At 50.1% G+C, this 14,779-nt stretch overlaps 1 protein-coding gene across 1 annotated transcript in view; it reads right to left on the bottom strand.

Moving 5' to 3' along the window:
• SLIT3 (slit guidance ligand 3) overlaps positions 1-14,779 on the bottom strand; it is a 723,374-nt gene that overhangs the window by 86,010 nt on the left and 622,585 nt on the right. Inside the window, exons 17-20 of the mRNA XM_070476865.1 lie at positions 12,834-12,977; positions 11,857-12,000; positions 8,746-8,909; positions 7,456-7,588 (exon numbers count right to left, since the gene is read on the bottom strand). Of these exons, the coding sequence (XP_070332966.1) occupies positions 7,456-7,588; positions 8,746-8,909; positions 11,857-12,000; positions 12,834-12,977 (585 nt within the window). The remainder of the gene's footprint in view (positions 1-7,455; positions 7,589-8,745; positions 8,910-11,856; positions 12,001-12,833; positions 12,978-14,779) is intronic.

Here is a 14,779-nt window from a genome sequence, read left to right as displayed (position 1 = left end):
CTGAGCTACCTGCTATACCCCAGACCCCCATCCTCTAACCCCTCGGAGCTGACCAGTGCTGGGCTAAGTCCTTCAATCAATGCATGCTTGTCATCACTTCCTGCTGCATTCACTCCCAAAAAGCTGTGTCTTAGCCCTGTGCCCTCAGGGTCACGCTCCGACCCTCTTAAGTCTCCTGTCTGTGTGTGTATGCGTGTATGTGCTTCTGCACTGCTGTCCTGCTTCCCATGAGCCCTCAGATCCCATCTCCCTATAGAAATCCTTTCTTTCCACAGTTGAGAGGGGGGAGGTATGTCATCCCTCCCTTCCTCTCTCTGTGGGATGTCAGCGGTAGGACACCAAGAAAAAGATCAGGTCCTCCTACCAAAATCATTAACGACACTTCCTTGATACTGACCAGGAGTGGACCATGCACGAACTCCCTCTACCAGCACTAGATTCCCATTCTCCTCTCTAGCCCTGAGGAAGATGTAGGCTTGCAAAGTTTGTTTCCAGAGCCAGGAAGGCCTGATGTCAGTAACGTTCCCTTAAGTGGAAGCAAGCTGCTTTTAGGTATAAGTTTTCTCAGAGTGTTAAGTCTGAGTCTAAAACGTTTATGGATGGAGTAATGAAAATTTCTGAAGCCAGTGAGGCTCTACCTTTGCAGAGAGTATTTGTGTAAGTGACCTTGGCAGCTCAGATCTCCCACGCTTGTTTCTGCTCTGCTTTTTTGTTTTCGGCAGCACCGTGTGGCTTGTAGGACTTTAATTCTCAAATCAGGGATTGAACCTGGGCCCTGGCAGTGAAAGCACCAAGTCCTAACCACTGGCCTGCCAGGAAATTTCCCTGCTCTACTTTTAATAAGACTTCTCAGGCTTGCTTTTAAATCAGGAACTTGATGCAGACTTCTAATGGGTGGCTGTCTGTATTCTTTGCCTGATAGTATGTAACCAGCTGAGTGGTTCTCAAAGTGTAGTCCCTAGACGCGTATGGGGATCCTGCTTCAGGGGTCTATGAGGCTAAAACAACTTTTGCGATAAGATTAAAACCTTGTTTTCCTTTTATGCTGTGTGAGTAAATGTGTTGGCACCTCAGGATGAATCACGATATTAGTGGTCACTATTCTACACCTCCACACATTTGAAGGTTAAAAAACAAGCCAGTTTCCCTTAAAAATGCCCTTTTCAAAGCAGTAAAAAGTTTAATTGTGTTAAACCTTGACTCTTGGGCACACGACTTATCAGCGCTCTTTGTGGCCAAACGGGAAGTGTGCCTAAGACCCTTCTATGCTACATAGGAAGGACATTAGTTGTCTGGAGGAAAAGCACCCAGGCAAGTGAGTTACAAGCAGAACTGTTGTTTTTTTTCTTTCATAAAACACCATTTTAACTTAAAACAATGACTAGCAAACAGATGATTCAGAGTTGGGTATTTAGTAGACAATTTCTTGATAATAAAGAGTGAGCCTGGCACTTCAGGTAAAACAGCTGACAGACTTTGTGGAAGATAATAAAATCTGAGCTTTCACATGAAAATTAAAAATTTAGAAAACTTGTAACTGCCACCCAGGACTTGACAGGGTCCCCTTAATTCAAGACTTTCCTGATGAGGTCAGTGGTGACCATTAAGGGCTATGATATATGCATTTTTTATATTGTATAATGCTATGTGTCAATATTGAGAAAAATCTGCAAAACTGAGCAAAGCAATATTTTCCAAATGACCAGTGCATTGTAAGAACATGAATCGGGGGGAAAGTCATATTCAAAATGCAAGACAGATCAGTGGATTTTAAAGTAAGAGCATAAAGAGCCCACTGAGATGGTCTGGAGTCACACCACAACGAGCCTTGAAGAAACAACCACTATGTATTGGGAAAGCGGGACAGCCACGCGTCATCCAACGAAATTAGGACACACCCTCACACCATACACAAAAATAAACTCAAAATGGCTTAGAGGCTTAAATATAAGACAAGACTCCATCAACCTCCTAAAGAGATCATAGGCAAAACATCCTCTGATATAAATTGTACCAATGTTTTCTCAGGTCAATCTCCCAAGGCAACAGGAATAAGAACAAAAAGAAACAAATGGGATCTAATCAAATTTATAAAGTTTTTCACAGCAAAGGAAACCATAAACAAAACGAAAAGACAACCTAAGGACTGGGAGAAAATAATGGGGACAAGATATTTGCAAATGATGTGACTGACAAGGACTTAATTTCCAAAACACACAAACAGTTCCTATAATTCAATAGCAAAAACCCAAACAACCCAATCGAAATATGGACAGAAGACCTAAATAGACATTTCTCCAAAGAGGACACACAGATGGCCAATAGATACATGGAAAGATGTCCATCATCTCTAGTTATTAGAGAAATGCAAATCAAAACTACAATGAATTACCACCTCACACGAGTCAGAATGGCCATCAGTAAAAAGCCTATAAATAATGAAAGCTAGAGAGGGTGTGGAGAAAAGGGAACCCTCCTACACTGTTGTGGGAATGTAAATTGGTGCAGCCACTACGAAAAACAGTATGGAGCTTCCTCAGAAAACTAAAAATAGAATTACTAGCAATCCCACTCCCGGGCATATACCCAGACAAAACTATAATTAAAAAAGATACATGCACCTATGTTCATAGCAGCACTATTTACAATAGCCAAGGCACGGAAACAGCCTAAATGTCCACTGACAGATGAATGGATAAAGACGACGTGCCACATGTATACAATGAATTACTACTCAGTCATGCAAAGGAATGGAATAACGCCACCCGCAGAAGCATGGATGAACCTAGAGGTTAGCACACTAAGTGAACTTAAGTCAAGAGACAGAGACAAATACCATGTGATATCACTCCTACATGGAATCTAAAATATTACATGAAAGAACACATCTATGAAACAGAAACAGACTCACAGACACAGAGAACAGATGTGTGGGTGCTAAGGTGGGCGGTGGGGAAGAGAAGGAATGTGAGGATGGGATTAGCAGATGCAAACTAGTATATATGGACTGGATAAGCAACAAGGTCCTACTATGTAGCATGGGAAACTATATTCAATACCTTGTGATAAACCATAATGGAAAAGAATATGAAAAAGAATATATATATATATTATATATATATGTATAACTGAGTCACTTTGATGTATAGTAGAAATTAACACAACATTGTAAATCAACTATACTTCAATGAAATTCAAAAAAAGGAAATGACTACTATGCTGTTTTGGTATATTATCAGAGAAGAATGCTCACAGTTATTTGAAAAAGCTACCAGAATTCTTTTTCCAACTACATATCTGTGTGAAGTCAGATTTTCTTCTCATAGTTCACCCAGAACATATCACAATAGAGTGAATGCTGAAGCAGATATAATAATCCAGTTTCTTCTATGACATTTATAAAACATAATGTCATTCTTCACAATGAAATTTCTTTTAGTTTGTTTTCAGAAAAGTATGCTTTTTATAGAAACATGTGATGGTATATTGTTGTTATTTTTAAATGAAATTAAAATAAATATTTTAAAATATAATTTAAACTACAACTACTCAGTTGTAGTCTCCAATATGGTACATATCAATAGATAAAACCCACATAGACACAAGTTCTTAGAGTCCTGGGGGCTTCTGAAAAATGGAAAGGGGTCTTGGCGGTGATAAAGAATCTACCTGCCAACGCAGGAGATGCGGATTTGATCCCTGGGTTGGGAAGATCCCCTGGAGGAGGAAAAGGCAATCCACTCCAGTATTGTTGCCTGGGAAATCCCATGGACAGAGGAGCCTGGCGGGCTATAGTCTGTGGGGTCACAAAAAAGTCAGACGTGACTTAGGGATGAAATAACAACCATAACAACTACAAAAGGGGTCTTAAGACCCCCAAAGTTTAAGAATTTCTGGAATAATGGACAAGAACATAGGATTTGGAGTCAGGCTAAACTGCTTTTTAATCCTAACTAGGCTGCTTACTAGTGGTGCCTAAGTACCACTAGTGGTACCACTAGTGGAAAGTGGTTTTTACTTCTCTGAAAGTTCCTCATCACTCAAATGGGACAAGTGGCACAGTGTCCCCTCTTTCTTTTAATGAAAGTATAGTTGATGTACGATATTGCATTCGTTTCAGGTATACAACATAGTGATTCAACATTTTAGCTTCAGTTCCGTTCAGCCGCTCAGTCGAGTCCGACTCTTTGCGGCCCCATGGACCGCAGCACGCCAGGCCCCCTGCCCATCACCAGCTCCTGGAGTTGACTCAGACTCGTGTCCATTGAGTGGGTGATGCCACAGCTCACGCTTCATCAGAGCGACTGTAAACTCCTGGCCAGACCCCTGTGCCGCACGGTGCGTGCTGGTAACTGGTTTTGCGCGCAGTGTCCGCACCTCTCAAGCCCCTCCCCGTCCCTCCCCAGCATCCCACCCGTTCGTTCTCTGCATGCGTGAGTCTGTTTCTGTTTTCTTATATGCGTATACATTCATTTTGATTTTTAGATTCTACATACAAGTGAGCTCATGCACTATTTGTTTTTCTCTGACATTTCACTAAGCATAATACCCTTCATGTCCATTCACAGTGTTGCAAATGGCCTATTTCAGTGACAACCTGGGGGACTGAATGAACAGGTGCAGATGGAGCAGAGAGGTCTCTGCTTAGCCTGACTCACCCAAGAAGAGAGAACAGAGGAGACCCACAGAGAGAAGGGCCGTGGGGTGCCCGCAGAGGGTGGCTCAGAGGAAGAATCGCTTCCCATTTGGATGGCCCTGCCTTGCTCTCTCCTGCTGGTTGCAGATCTGGGACCTGTGACCTTTGGAGAAACACTGTATAACTTGTTTTTTTCTCCTTCTCAGTGGATTAAGCTTAATTTCGCTTTGTAAGTTGGCAGCTCTGCCCAATATAACTAAAGATGCCGAGGAGCTGAAAAGCCAACCTTGGAGACACTGGCTCTGGACTCAGCCAGTGTCCCTCACAAGAGCCCGAGCCCGGTGTTCTGGGCCTGCCAGCTTCCCCTTTCTCTGGAGGCTGCTCCCCTGCCTTCCCCCCCCCTCCTCCCCAGGTACTCTCTTTCCCCTCCAGGAGATGGCTGGGGACAGAGGTGAGGGCTGCCCTCGTTGGCAAGTTTTGGAACCCACGTCTGGCAGACAGCAGTGCCATCATTTCCAAAGCAGGAAACCAGGTCTCCTCCCAAAGCTCTGAAGTTTATAATTATAAGCAACTATCTTTGTTATTTCAATCTCTGTTTCATGAGCTTTTGGGTAAAAACATTTGAGGGCCTGTTTTCATGGCACTTTCTTCTCTTTGACATGTCCTACTTGGCACTTAATTAGCTCAGGGAGGAGGCGTATACCTGGGTCATTTTCTGCAGCCCCCACCCCGCACGCAGCCCAGCCAAGGAAGCATGGGGCTCTCTCTGTTGCTCGTGTGCATCTCCAAGGCTGCTTCCCAGGTGGCTCGGTGTAAAGAGCCGGCTGGCTGGTGCAGGAGATGCAAGAGATGCAGATTTGATCCCTGGGTTGAGAAGACCCCCTGGAGTAGAAAATGGCAACCCACTCCAGTATTCTGGCACGGGAAATCCTGTGGACAGAGGAGCCTGGCGGGCTACAGTCAAAGAGTCGGACACAACTGAGCAACTAAACACGCGCATGCAGACATCTCCAAGGGAACATCTTGCCCTAACCCAGGACTGACACAGGCTTTTTGTGACTATCCCAGCCTTCTTCCCATTGGGTTGGCAGTGCAGGGACAGTGTCACTGAGTCTTAGGACATGCCGGGAGCCACAACACACACAGGAACCGCTCAGCTACTCTAGAGCAGGGCATACTCAGGCTCCACCCCGCGAGGCGCTGGCAGAACCCAGCAGAGAAATATCCCCCCAAGGGCATGTGCTAAGCTCAACCTCAGGAGCGGGTGTGCCTGGGGCCCCGGGCAGGGAGGGCCAGCCTGACCTGCGGGTGGTGGTGTGGCCCCGGTGGGCCCGCTGGGCTTCCGCCAGCCCCTCTCTCAGCTCTGCCTACCCGCCACGATGGCCTCAGCTTGGGCAGCCCCCCTCTCTTTACCGGCTCCTTGCCCTTTAGATTCCAGCTCCATCCCCTCCCCAACCACACCCCCAGAGCAGCTTTCTCCGGTCTTCACATCTAAGGCAAATCTCCCTACTTTTGGATGTCATAGCAAATCTTGTTCCTCTTCTTTGTAGCATTTTTCACGGTTGTCACGTCACATGTGTATCTGAGACGACTGAGCAAATGCCAACCTTCCCCATGAAACCAGGACCCACGTGGGCAGGGGTCACACCTGTCTCGCATCACCTCCTCGGTGTGAGCAGAGTAGCTGACACACGGGGTACCCTGCAAACACGCATGGAGGGAGTGATGAAGGGATGGGAGATGGCACGAGGCTGCTGTGTCCATCCCAGCAGGGGATGCCCGCCTGGCCGGGCCTGCACGGTGACGTGGCCACGCCTGCGAGGACTTCCCGCCTGTGAGACTCTCTCAGCTTCCCGGGGGGCAGACATAAGGCTTTTCCCACAATAGTAAAACCCTTCATGAGGGGAACAGCCTCTCTTTCATTTAACTGGGAGCTTCTGACGAAGGAGCAACCCCCAGAGACTTAGTGTCAGTGGGGTATAGAATAAGAAGGCTCCTGGGTGGAGACTGAGCAGAATTCAGAACTAAGATCTCTGTAAAATGGGTAGTTTTAAGTTAAAATAGAACCATATTCAAAGATGTGCTTGCTAAGCCATAGCACCTGCTGGACTGTGTTTTGACCATTATGTGCTATTTCTGGGGTCAGACTGAGGGATTGTGGGGGAATCTACAGTTGGGAGAGTTGGACCAAAAAGAAGAATGAGCAGTGAAGAACTGATGATTTCAAACTGTGGTGCCAGAGAAGCTCGTGAGAGTCCCTTGGATAACAAGGGGATCAAACCAGTCAATCCTAAAGGAAATCAACCTTGAATATTTACTGAAAGGACTGATGCTGAAGCTAAAGCTCCAATACTTTGGCCACCTGATGTGAAGAGCTGACTCATTGGAAAAGACCCTGATGCTGGAAAAGATAGAAGGCAGGAGGAGAAGGGGATGACAGAGGATGAGATGGCTGGAAGCCATCTCCGATTCAACGGACATGAACTTGGGCAAACTCTGAGAGATGGAGGCCTGGTGTGCTGCAGTCCGTGGGGTTGAGAAGAGTCAGACACGACTTAGTGACTGAACAACAACTACAGAGTGCAGAGCAGGAGGCCCGGGGGGACAGAGAACACGAGAATAGCCCTCCCGCTTGTATTCTAGAGGGTCGTCACCGCCAGGCAGAGGTTTGGGCGGGAGAGCTTCCTGGCCATGTGCAGGATGCCGCCTGACCCTGGCCAAGGCTCCCGCTTTGCGGGGACGCCTTCAGGGAGGGCGTCTGCTGGTCGTCATGCTGCAGGGGTAAGGTGTGAAAAATGTGGTGGTGGCGTGGTACTCACAGCTCTGTCACGTCCTTGGGGATGCCTTTGGGAAGGGCACGCAGCCCCCGGTTGCTACAGCGCACCACCGTCTCCACACAGGTGCACTGCTCGGGGCAGCGCGGGCCCAGCTGGCAGCTGCTCTCATCATTGCCTGCGGAGAGCCGGCGGTGAGCGAGGCAGGAGAGGGTGAGCTCGGCCCGCTCCCCGACCCAGCTGCCACAGTGAGGGGGAGCCCTCAGCTTCCAGCCTGAACTGGGGGTAAGGAGCTTACTGGTCTCCTCCGTGGTTGAAGGGGAAGGAGAGGCGCCTGGGTTGGGAAATAGGGCTGTCTTCTCCCATGTTTATCACAAAACAAAGATGCTAAAAAGTTTATTAATCAGATACTAGAAAGGGAAGCGGTCACTGTTAACCAGCTCAGGAGTAAGCCAAATGGGGACTTCCCTGGCAGGCCTGTGGTTAAGACTCTGTGCTTCTACCGCAGGGGCACGGGTCTGACCCTTGCTAGGGCGACCAAAGGAGTAAGCCAAGCTGACTGAAGGGGTGGTCACGGTGGGGCAGGCCTGTCCATTCCCCCCACCCCTCCTGTTCTCCACATCTTCCACTACACAATCCCTCTGGGGTGGTGACTGTGTCCCCAGCCCCCGTTATACTTGAACCTCAGTTAATTTACAAACCAGGTGGTCCATCTCTAGTTACCTAAAGTTGACCCAATAAAAACTGTGCTGGCCTGAATTTATGCAAAGAAACATGTGTCTCTGTAATCCTAACGCTCAAAGCCTTGGATCTTCAGGTGTGGAACTGCCTAGCCCAGGACAGGAATTTCCCAGAAGCTCATCTTGAAGTCTGTTTCTCATGAGCACCTGCTCTGAGCCTCATGATGATGCAGGCAGGAAAACTGCAGGCCAGGGCTCCCATGTACAGTTGTGTAGGTGGCGTACTGCTCAAGGGTGCCCCATCATTTAACGGGTACCAAACTCACTGTGGATACAGCAGATTAGGATATCTGGTTCAAGAGTGTCTTCGGAAATGTCCACAAAGTACCTTGCTTTAACAAAAGCAGTATCTTACAACAGATTTCTAACTGATGGAAGTCTTAAGGTCTTTAGAAAGAGGCAACCATTTTTAATTTGCATGATGGAGCTGTGTGGGCCAGGAAGCAGGCCTGGAGAGCCCTTCAGAGCTCCGGCTGCCCGCCGCGGGCAGAGGAGACTCAGATTTCAGGGGTCCTGACCTGCAGTTACCCCTGCTCGCACCTCCCTTCTCTCCTCGCTTCCTTACCTAGCCCGGCCCTGCCCCCAGCCGCCTCACCGTCACAGGTGAAGTCCTGGATGGCCACGTCCTGGATGGGAATCTCTTTGAGGAAGAAGGGCTTCTGGCACCGGGGGTTCCCGCTGACGATCCGTCTCTTCCTCAGCCACTTGCCGAGCCAGGCCAGGTGGCAGTTACAGTTGAAGGGGTTGGAGAGCAGGTTTCTGGGAGGAGAAAAGGCCCCCTCTGAGTGCTCAGCGTCTCTCCTGGTCCCAGGAGGGCTGGTCCTGGGACCCAGGTCTGCAAGCCTAGAACCTGGCTCTCCAGGAAGGTCAGCTTCCAGTGCAGGGGAATCAGGAAAGAAGAAGAAAGTCAGGAAAAGGAAGCCAGACTCTTCTAAATCCCAGGGGCGGTCTCTGCAAGGATCTCATGCTAGACCTCCGCGGACAGACAGGACTCCGTCTCCTGCGACGCCTCCCTTGTTTAATGGGCTTTACCTGTATGAACCAACTCAATTTCTCACACTCAGAGCCTTCACTTGAAGCTGCTCCTCCAGTCTGGAATGAAGTTCTCTACCATGTGCCTGGCTCGTCCCTCAGCTTAAATGACCCCTCCCCAAAGAAGCCCTGGGCTTCCCAGCTGGTGGGAGTGATAAATCTGTCTACCATGCAGGAGACGTGGGTTTGATCCCTGGGTTTGGAGGATCCCCTGGAGGAGAGCATGGCAACCCACTCTAGCATCCTTGCCTGGGAAATGCCATGGACAGAGGCGCCTGGTGGGCTGCCGTCCATGGGGTCGCAGAGTCAGACACGACTGAAGCGACTGAGGACACGAAGAAGCCCCTCATCTCAAGGGAAGTGGGAAGTTCTGCCCTGTTCTGTTCTCACTTCAGTCGCCTGCATTTCCTCCACAGCACACGTCAGAGCTGATAATGCCTCCCTCCTCAGACTCGCTGAGAGGAGGGACCAGGCCTGTCTGTCCTGCTCTGTGCCTCCAGGAACCAGCAGGACATCAGCATGGGCACTTGACACATATCTGTCAGATGCGATGATGGACGGACAAGGGTTGGAATGGGGCTGAGTGCTTTATAAACTCATTCTCTTATTCAGACTTGTCATAGCAACCCTAGGAAGGACGTGACATGCTTCTCACTTCACAGTGAGGGACACAGAACGTAGGGAGGTTGAAGGACAGGGCCAGAGAGCCCCCGGGGGGCTGCGGTTTGACATGGCAGTTGAGGGCTTGGGAGTCGGTCCTTCCTGGGGTTGACTCTGGCTCTGAGAGTCAGCAACTGTGAGAAGGCGGGTAAGCTCCTCCTGACGGAGTCGGTTCCCTCATTGCTCTGTGACTCTAGCCCTCTGGGTGTCTTTTGTGGTTATGGATTCCCAGGGTAGAGCATCCAGGAGAGGTGAGAAGTGGGCTGAAATAAACCGACCCACCCACCCTGCTAGTTCCTTACCCATTGTCCTCCATGTTGATGTCACTCATTCATTCAACTCATTCACTTGTTCAACAACTATAGAAAGGGTATTACTGAGTGTCAGGCTCAGATGTACGCAGTGAGGATAGAGCAGTGAACCAAACTGTCATATATCCCTGTTCTTCTTCCTTCTGGAACTTATATTCCAGCTGATGGGAGGCAGATAGTTTCTAATTAAGAATACTGGAGTGGGTAGCCATTACCTTTTCCAAGGGATCTTCCTGACCCAGGGATTGAACCGTGTCTCCTGCACTGCAGGTAGATTCATCACCATCGGCGCCAGCAAGGAAGCCCAACCACAGAAAGTGTAGTGTGTTAGGGAATGGTCAGTGCTATGGGAAGCAATTAGAAAAGCAGGGCTGGAAGAACCGGGGGGGTGGGGGGGTGGCGGGGGGCGGGGTGACTGCAGAGGGGGGGAACGGGGCCAGGGCCGAGGCAACTGACACCTGAGCCAGGGCAGGGAGGAGGGGAGAGAGCAGGGACAAGGGCTTCGCAGGCAGGGGGAGCAGCAGTGCCAAGTTCTCAGGTGGGACTGGGCCTGGGGCCTGGGCAGAACAACCAGAGGGCCGATGGGACTGAGGGACTTGATGGAGCGGGGCCTTTAGCACATTCCGGAATTTGGCTTTTATTCCCAGCGAGGTCAGTGTCTGGGATCGTGAACATGGGCAGCTACAGGAGATGCAGGAATAGCTTTCTCTTCTGTCTACCAAAGGGTCTTTGGAGAAAAGAAGAGAGGGAAAAAAGAGCGAGCAACTGAGGGTAACAGAGCCACACGGAAATATGAAGACAGCCATAAAAGCTGACACACGCTGAGCACTCTCCCTGTCTCAGGGCCCTGCTGTGCATGTTGCAAATATTAACAGGTTCAGTCCTCAAAACAGTCCCATGAGGATTGTGAGAAGTGATAACAGAAGCACAGAGAGGTGAAGTAACTTTTCCAAGGTCACATGGCTAACATGAGGAAGACCTAGGATTTGGAGCCAGAAAATTTGGCTCTAGAGTCCAAAGTTTTCACCATTATTCTAGACAGCCTCCCTTAGCAATGCAGTGAATTTTGTGGGCAGGAACACTCATCCAGAAAGCTAGATTCTAACTGGTTCTGATACACATTTAAGCAGTCAGTGACATCACTTAAAAAAATCCCTGTCAGATCATGTCACTGGCCTGCTTAAAACCTTTGCTGGATTCCTAACATGCTCTGGTTAGAAACCAAATGGCCCACGGCTATCCTGCAGCCTGGCCCTGGCCTCCCCTCCATCCTTGCCCGCTCTGTATATGACCATGTCAGGCATTGCCCAGGCCTGCATCGCTGCTCTGCTTTAACCCAGGGCCTTTGCACATGCTCTTCCCAATGAAGGAAATGCACTTTCCACTTTCTTGAACAATCTAATTCGCACTTACCTTCCAGAACATAGCTCCAGAGTTCCTTGACAAGGCCCATATTAGGTTTTCATATCACTGTGGGCCTTTGAACTGTGGCAGCTCACTATGCTCTGAGCTCCAGGAAGCAGGGCCCACATCTGTGCCTCCTTAACATTTAATGGTGCCTGGCACATGGAGGGAGCCTGACACATGTTTAAGTTGACAGATGGAGAGATGACTTTGGGTCAAAGACAGTCAGGCGCTGAGAGGGGAGAGGGGTGCAGGAGAGGTACCCAGAGTAAGTGTCCAGTGGGTCCAGGGAGACTTACATGGTGGATAGGGAGACAAGTGTGGTGAAGGCTCCGGGGGTGATGGTGGTGATCCGATTGTCATAGAGAGAGAGCAGCCTCACTGAGCTCAGGCCAGCAAAGGTGTCATTGCTCACACAGCTGATCAGGTTACTTCTCAGCATCCTGCAGGGAGAGGGGTGTGGAGAACAAGCAGAGGCATCGTCTTCCCTCCCACCCTCTCCGTGTGTGAGTGTGTCTGTGAGTGTGTGTGTCTGTGTCTGTGTCTGTGTGTGTGAGTGTGTGTGAATGAGTGTAGGGTGCTCCTTTTTCCTGCCCATGGGTGTGTGTGTGTCTACAGTGCTCTTTTTGCCAACTCCACGCTCAGACCAGTCACGATGCTGAGGTCTGCCATGTGATAGCTGGACCTGGGGCTACCTGTAAATGTGTGCACACATTCTTGCCTGTGGATGCTTTATTTATAGTAGAAGCAGATGTCACGTGCATATACGTATACACATGCATATTGTATGGTGGTTAGTGTATGTGTGGATATTTTGGGGAGGAGGGGAGAATCAGGATGTGGCTCTGGACATCAGTTTGTGTGTGTTTGTGTGCTGATATACACATGCCTATTTGTGTATGTGTTTATCTGCGTGTTGCACGTATGTCTCTATGTCATTTTATGTACCTGCAACATGCCTATGTTTGCGTAAATGTGTGCCTGTTTCAGGTATGAATCTGCATCAGTGTATATGTGAGGGCAAGTGTGTGTGTGTGAGTGTGTGTGTGTGTGTGTGTGTGTGTGTGTGTGTGTGTGTGTTGGGGGTGCACGCTAAGTTCTTTTCCATTCAGGGCTGGGAAATACCTACCATCTCTCTGGCGAAAGGAAGGAAAGGATTCCACCGCACCGCCCAGGCCAGCGCCAGGCCCCACGGGCTCCCACCAGCCCTTACTGGTCCGGCCCCGGCCTCTCCAGCTCCCTCCCTCTGGCCTCGGCCCAGGTCCCAGGGACTCACAAGGTCTTGAGGCCACTGAGGCCGCGGAACGCGCGCCCGTGCACCGTTTCCAGCTGGTTCCCCGTCAGCATCAGCTCCTGCACGCTGGCCGCACCGTCAAATGCGCCCTCCCTCACCTCCTTGATCCTGTTGTTACTCAGATTTCTGGAAGGAGGGACAGAACAGGTCAGGGCTCAGGGCGGGAACAGCCAGCCCTGCAGCCACGTGGTGACTCTGGGGTGCCCCCAGGACTGAAGACTGCCTGGGGGAGGCTCCATCTTGAGCTTCCTGACCTTCGGTCTTCAGCACCCATGCCCCAGGAAGCAGGGAGCCCAGACCCACATGGGGTGGGTGGCGAGGTTACCTTCATGAAACAGACTGTGTAGTGTTTGAAGTCTTTCAGTACGATTCTCTTTTCTGTGCCCCGGGGGACTGGCAGATTTAAAATGGTTCTCAAACTTATTTTCTGTCTTTAAAAGATACTCTCACTAAGTAGTGATGCTCAAGAGGAGAGCAGGAGAAAAATATCAAACATGACTAGTCTCTATGCGGGTGAGGCATTTGTAGAACCTTCCGCTCTTCATCATGATATTCCCGATGTAAACGGACCCTATTTACTTACTACTTCTTGTGCACTTATTATGTACTAGGCACCATGGGAGGGGTTTGGTCAACAGAATCACATCAAATCCTCAAAATAATGGCCATCAGATGAATATTATTTTTATCATTGTCTTATTTTCTGGATGAGGTGACTGAGATTCAGAGAGGTTAGGTAACTTGCCCACACTCACACAGCTGAGAGCAGTGGGATTGAAGTTCAGGCATTTAAGCATGTATAAAAGCCTCCAGCGAACTGCTTTTCCTAACTGGATATTCTTTTGGCGATGTGGATGCCCACCCCTTCTATCAGGGCTCTGCAGGATTCAGGGTTTGGGACACCGTGTTTTCCTAAGCGGGCTCAGTCCTATTAAACCACTTCCCATCCCGCTCTGGAGCTCAGACAGCAGGCTCTTCCCTGCTACGGCCAACACCACGAGGCAGGGTGTATGGGAGAGCCGAGTGGCAGGCAGGTACTGTAGAGCTGTAGGTGCTGTGAGGGGAAGGGGTTCTCCACAGACCACTCAAATGCTCAGGCCTGAACGGCAGCCCTGGCTGGCTGGCTGGAATGGAAAGGGATGGGTTTACAGGAGCTGAAAGAAGAATCCAGCCTCCTCAGCAAACAGCCTGGGAGACCTTATTCTATGACCGGGAGACTTGTAGGTGGACACGGAGTTGCTGACTGGCTGAGTGCCTTGAGCTTACTAGAACCGAGGGCTGGTGAGAGAGACAGCTGGCCCACTGAGGCCCAGGGCAGGGAGGGCACTGCTCCTGGGCCCAGAGCACCGAAGGGCAGATAGCACTCCATGGGCCCCTGGTACTACTGCTTCTCTCAAGGGTCCTCCTCGCGGAGCCTGGGGCTGACCCGTGGCCCCCCACCCTGTGGGGATGTGTGAGTGCAAGCTAAGTCACTCTGTCGTGTCTAACTCTCTGCGACACTATGGGCCGTGGCCCGCCAGGCTCCTGTCCACGGGATTCTCCAGACAAGAACACTGAAGTGGGTAGCCATGCCTCCTCCAGGGAATCTTCCTGACCCAGGGATTGAACCCGCATCTCTTTTGTCTCCTGCATTGGCAGGCGGGCTCCTTACCACTGACACCACCTGGGAAACCCCATGGGGACGGTTCAGGGCAACTGAAGTTCAGCTGGGCACCCCGCGGCTCGGTGCAGGCTGCTCGCCCCCTTCGCACGCAGGCACTGGGTCTGCTGGGGTGGCCGTGCCCACAGCCGTGCACAGGCATCAAGGAAACAGTTCCCACGGCCGCAGCGTCTGCTTCCTCCGTGCTCCCAGTCAAGGCCTTTCTCACTTCCCCTCATCCGTCCTGCTGAGAAAACGGGCTCCAATGCTGCTCTAACCGCTCCCCCGA

The sequence above is a fragment of the Odocoileus virginianus genome, chromosome 14, assembly GCF_023699985.2.
Source record: "Odocoileus virginianus isolate 20LAN1187 ecotype Illinois chromosome 14, Ovbor_1.2, whole genome shotgun sequence".
Taxonomy (NCBI): domain Eukaryota; kingdom Metazoa; phylum Chordata; class Mammalia; order Artiodactyla; family Cervidae; genus Odocoileus; species Odocoileus virginianus.
This window is presented reverse-complemented; position numbering and strand designations above follow the sequence as displayed.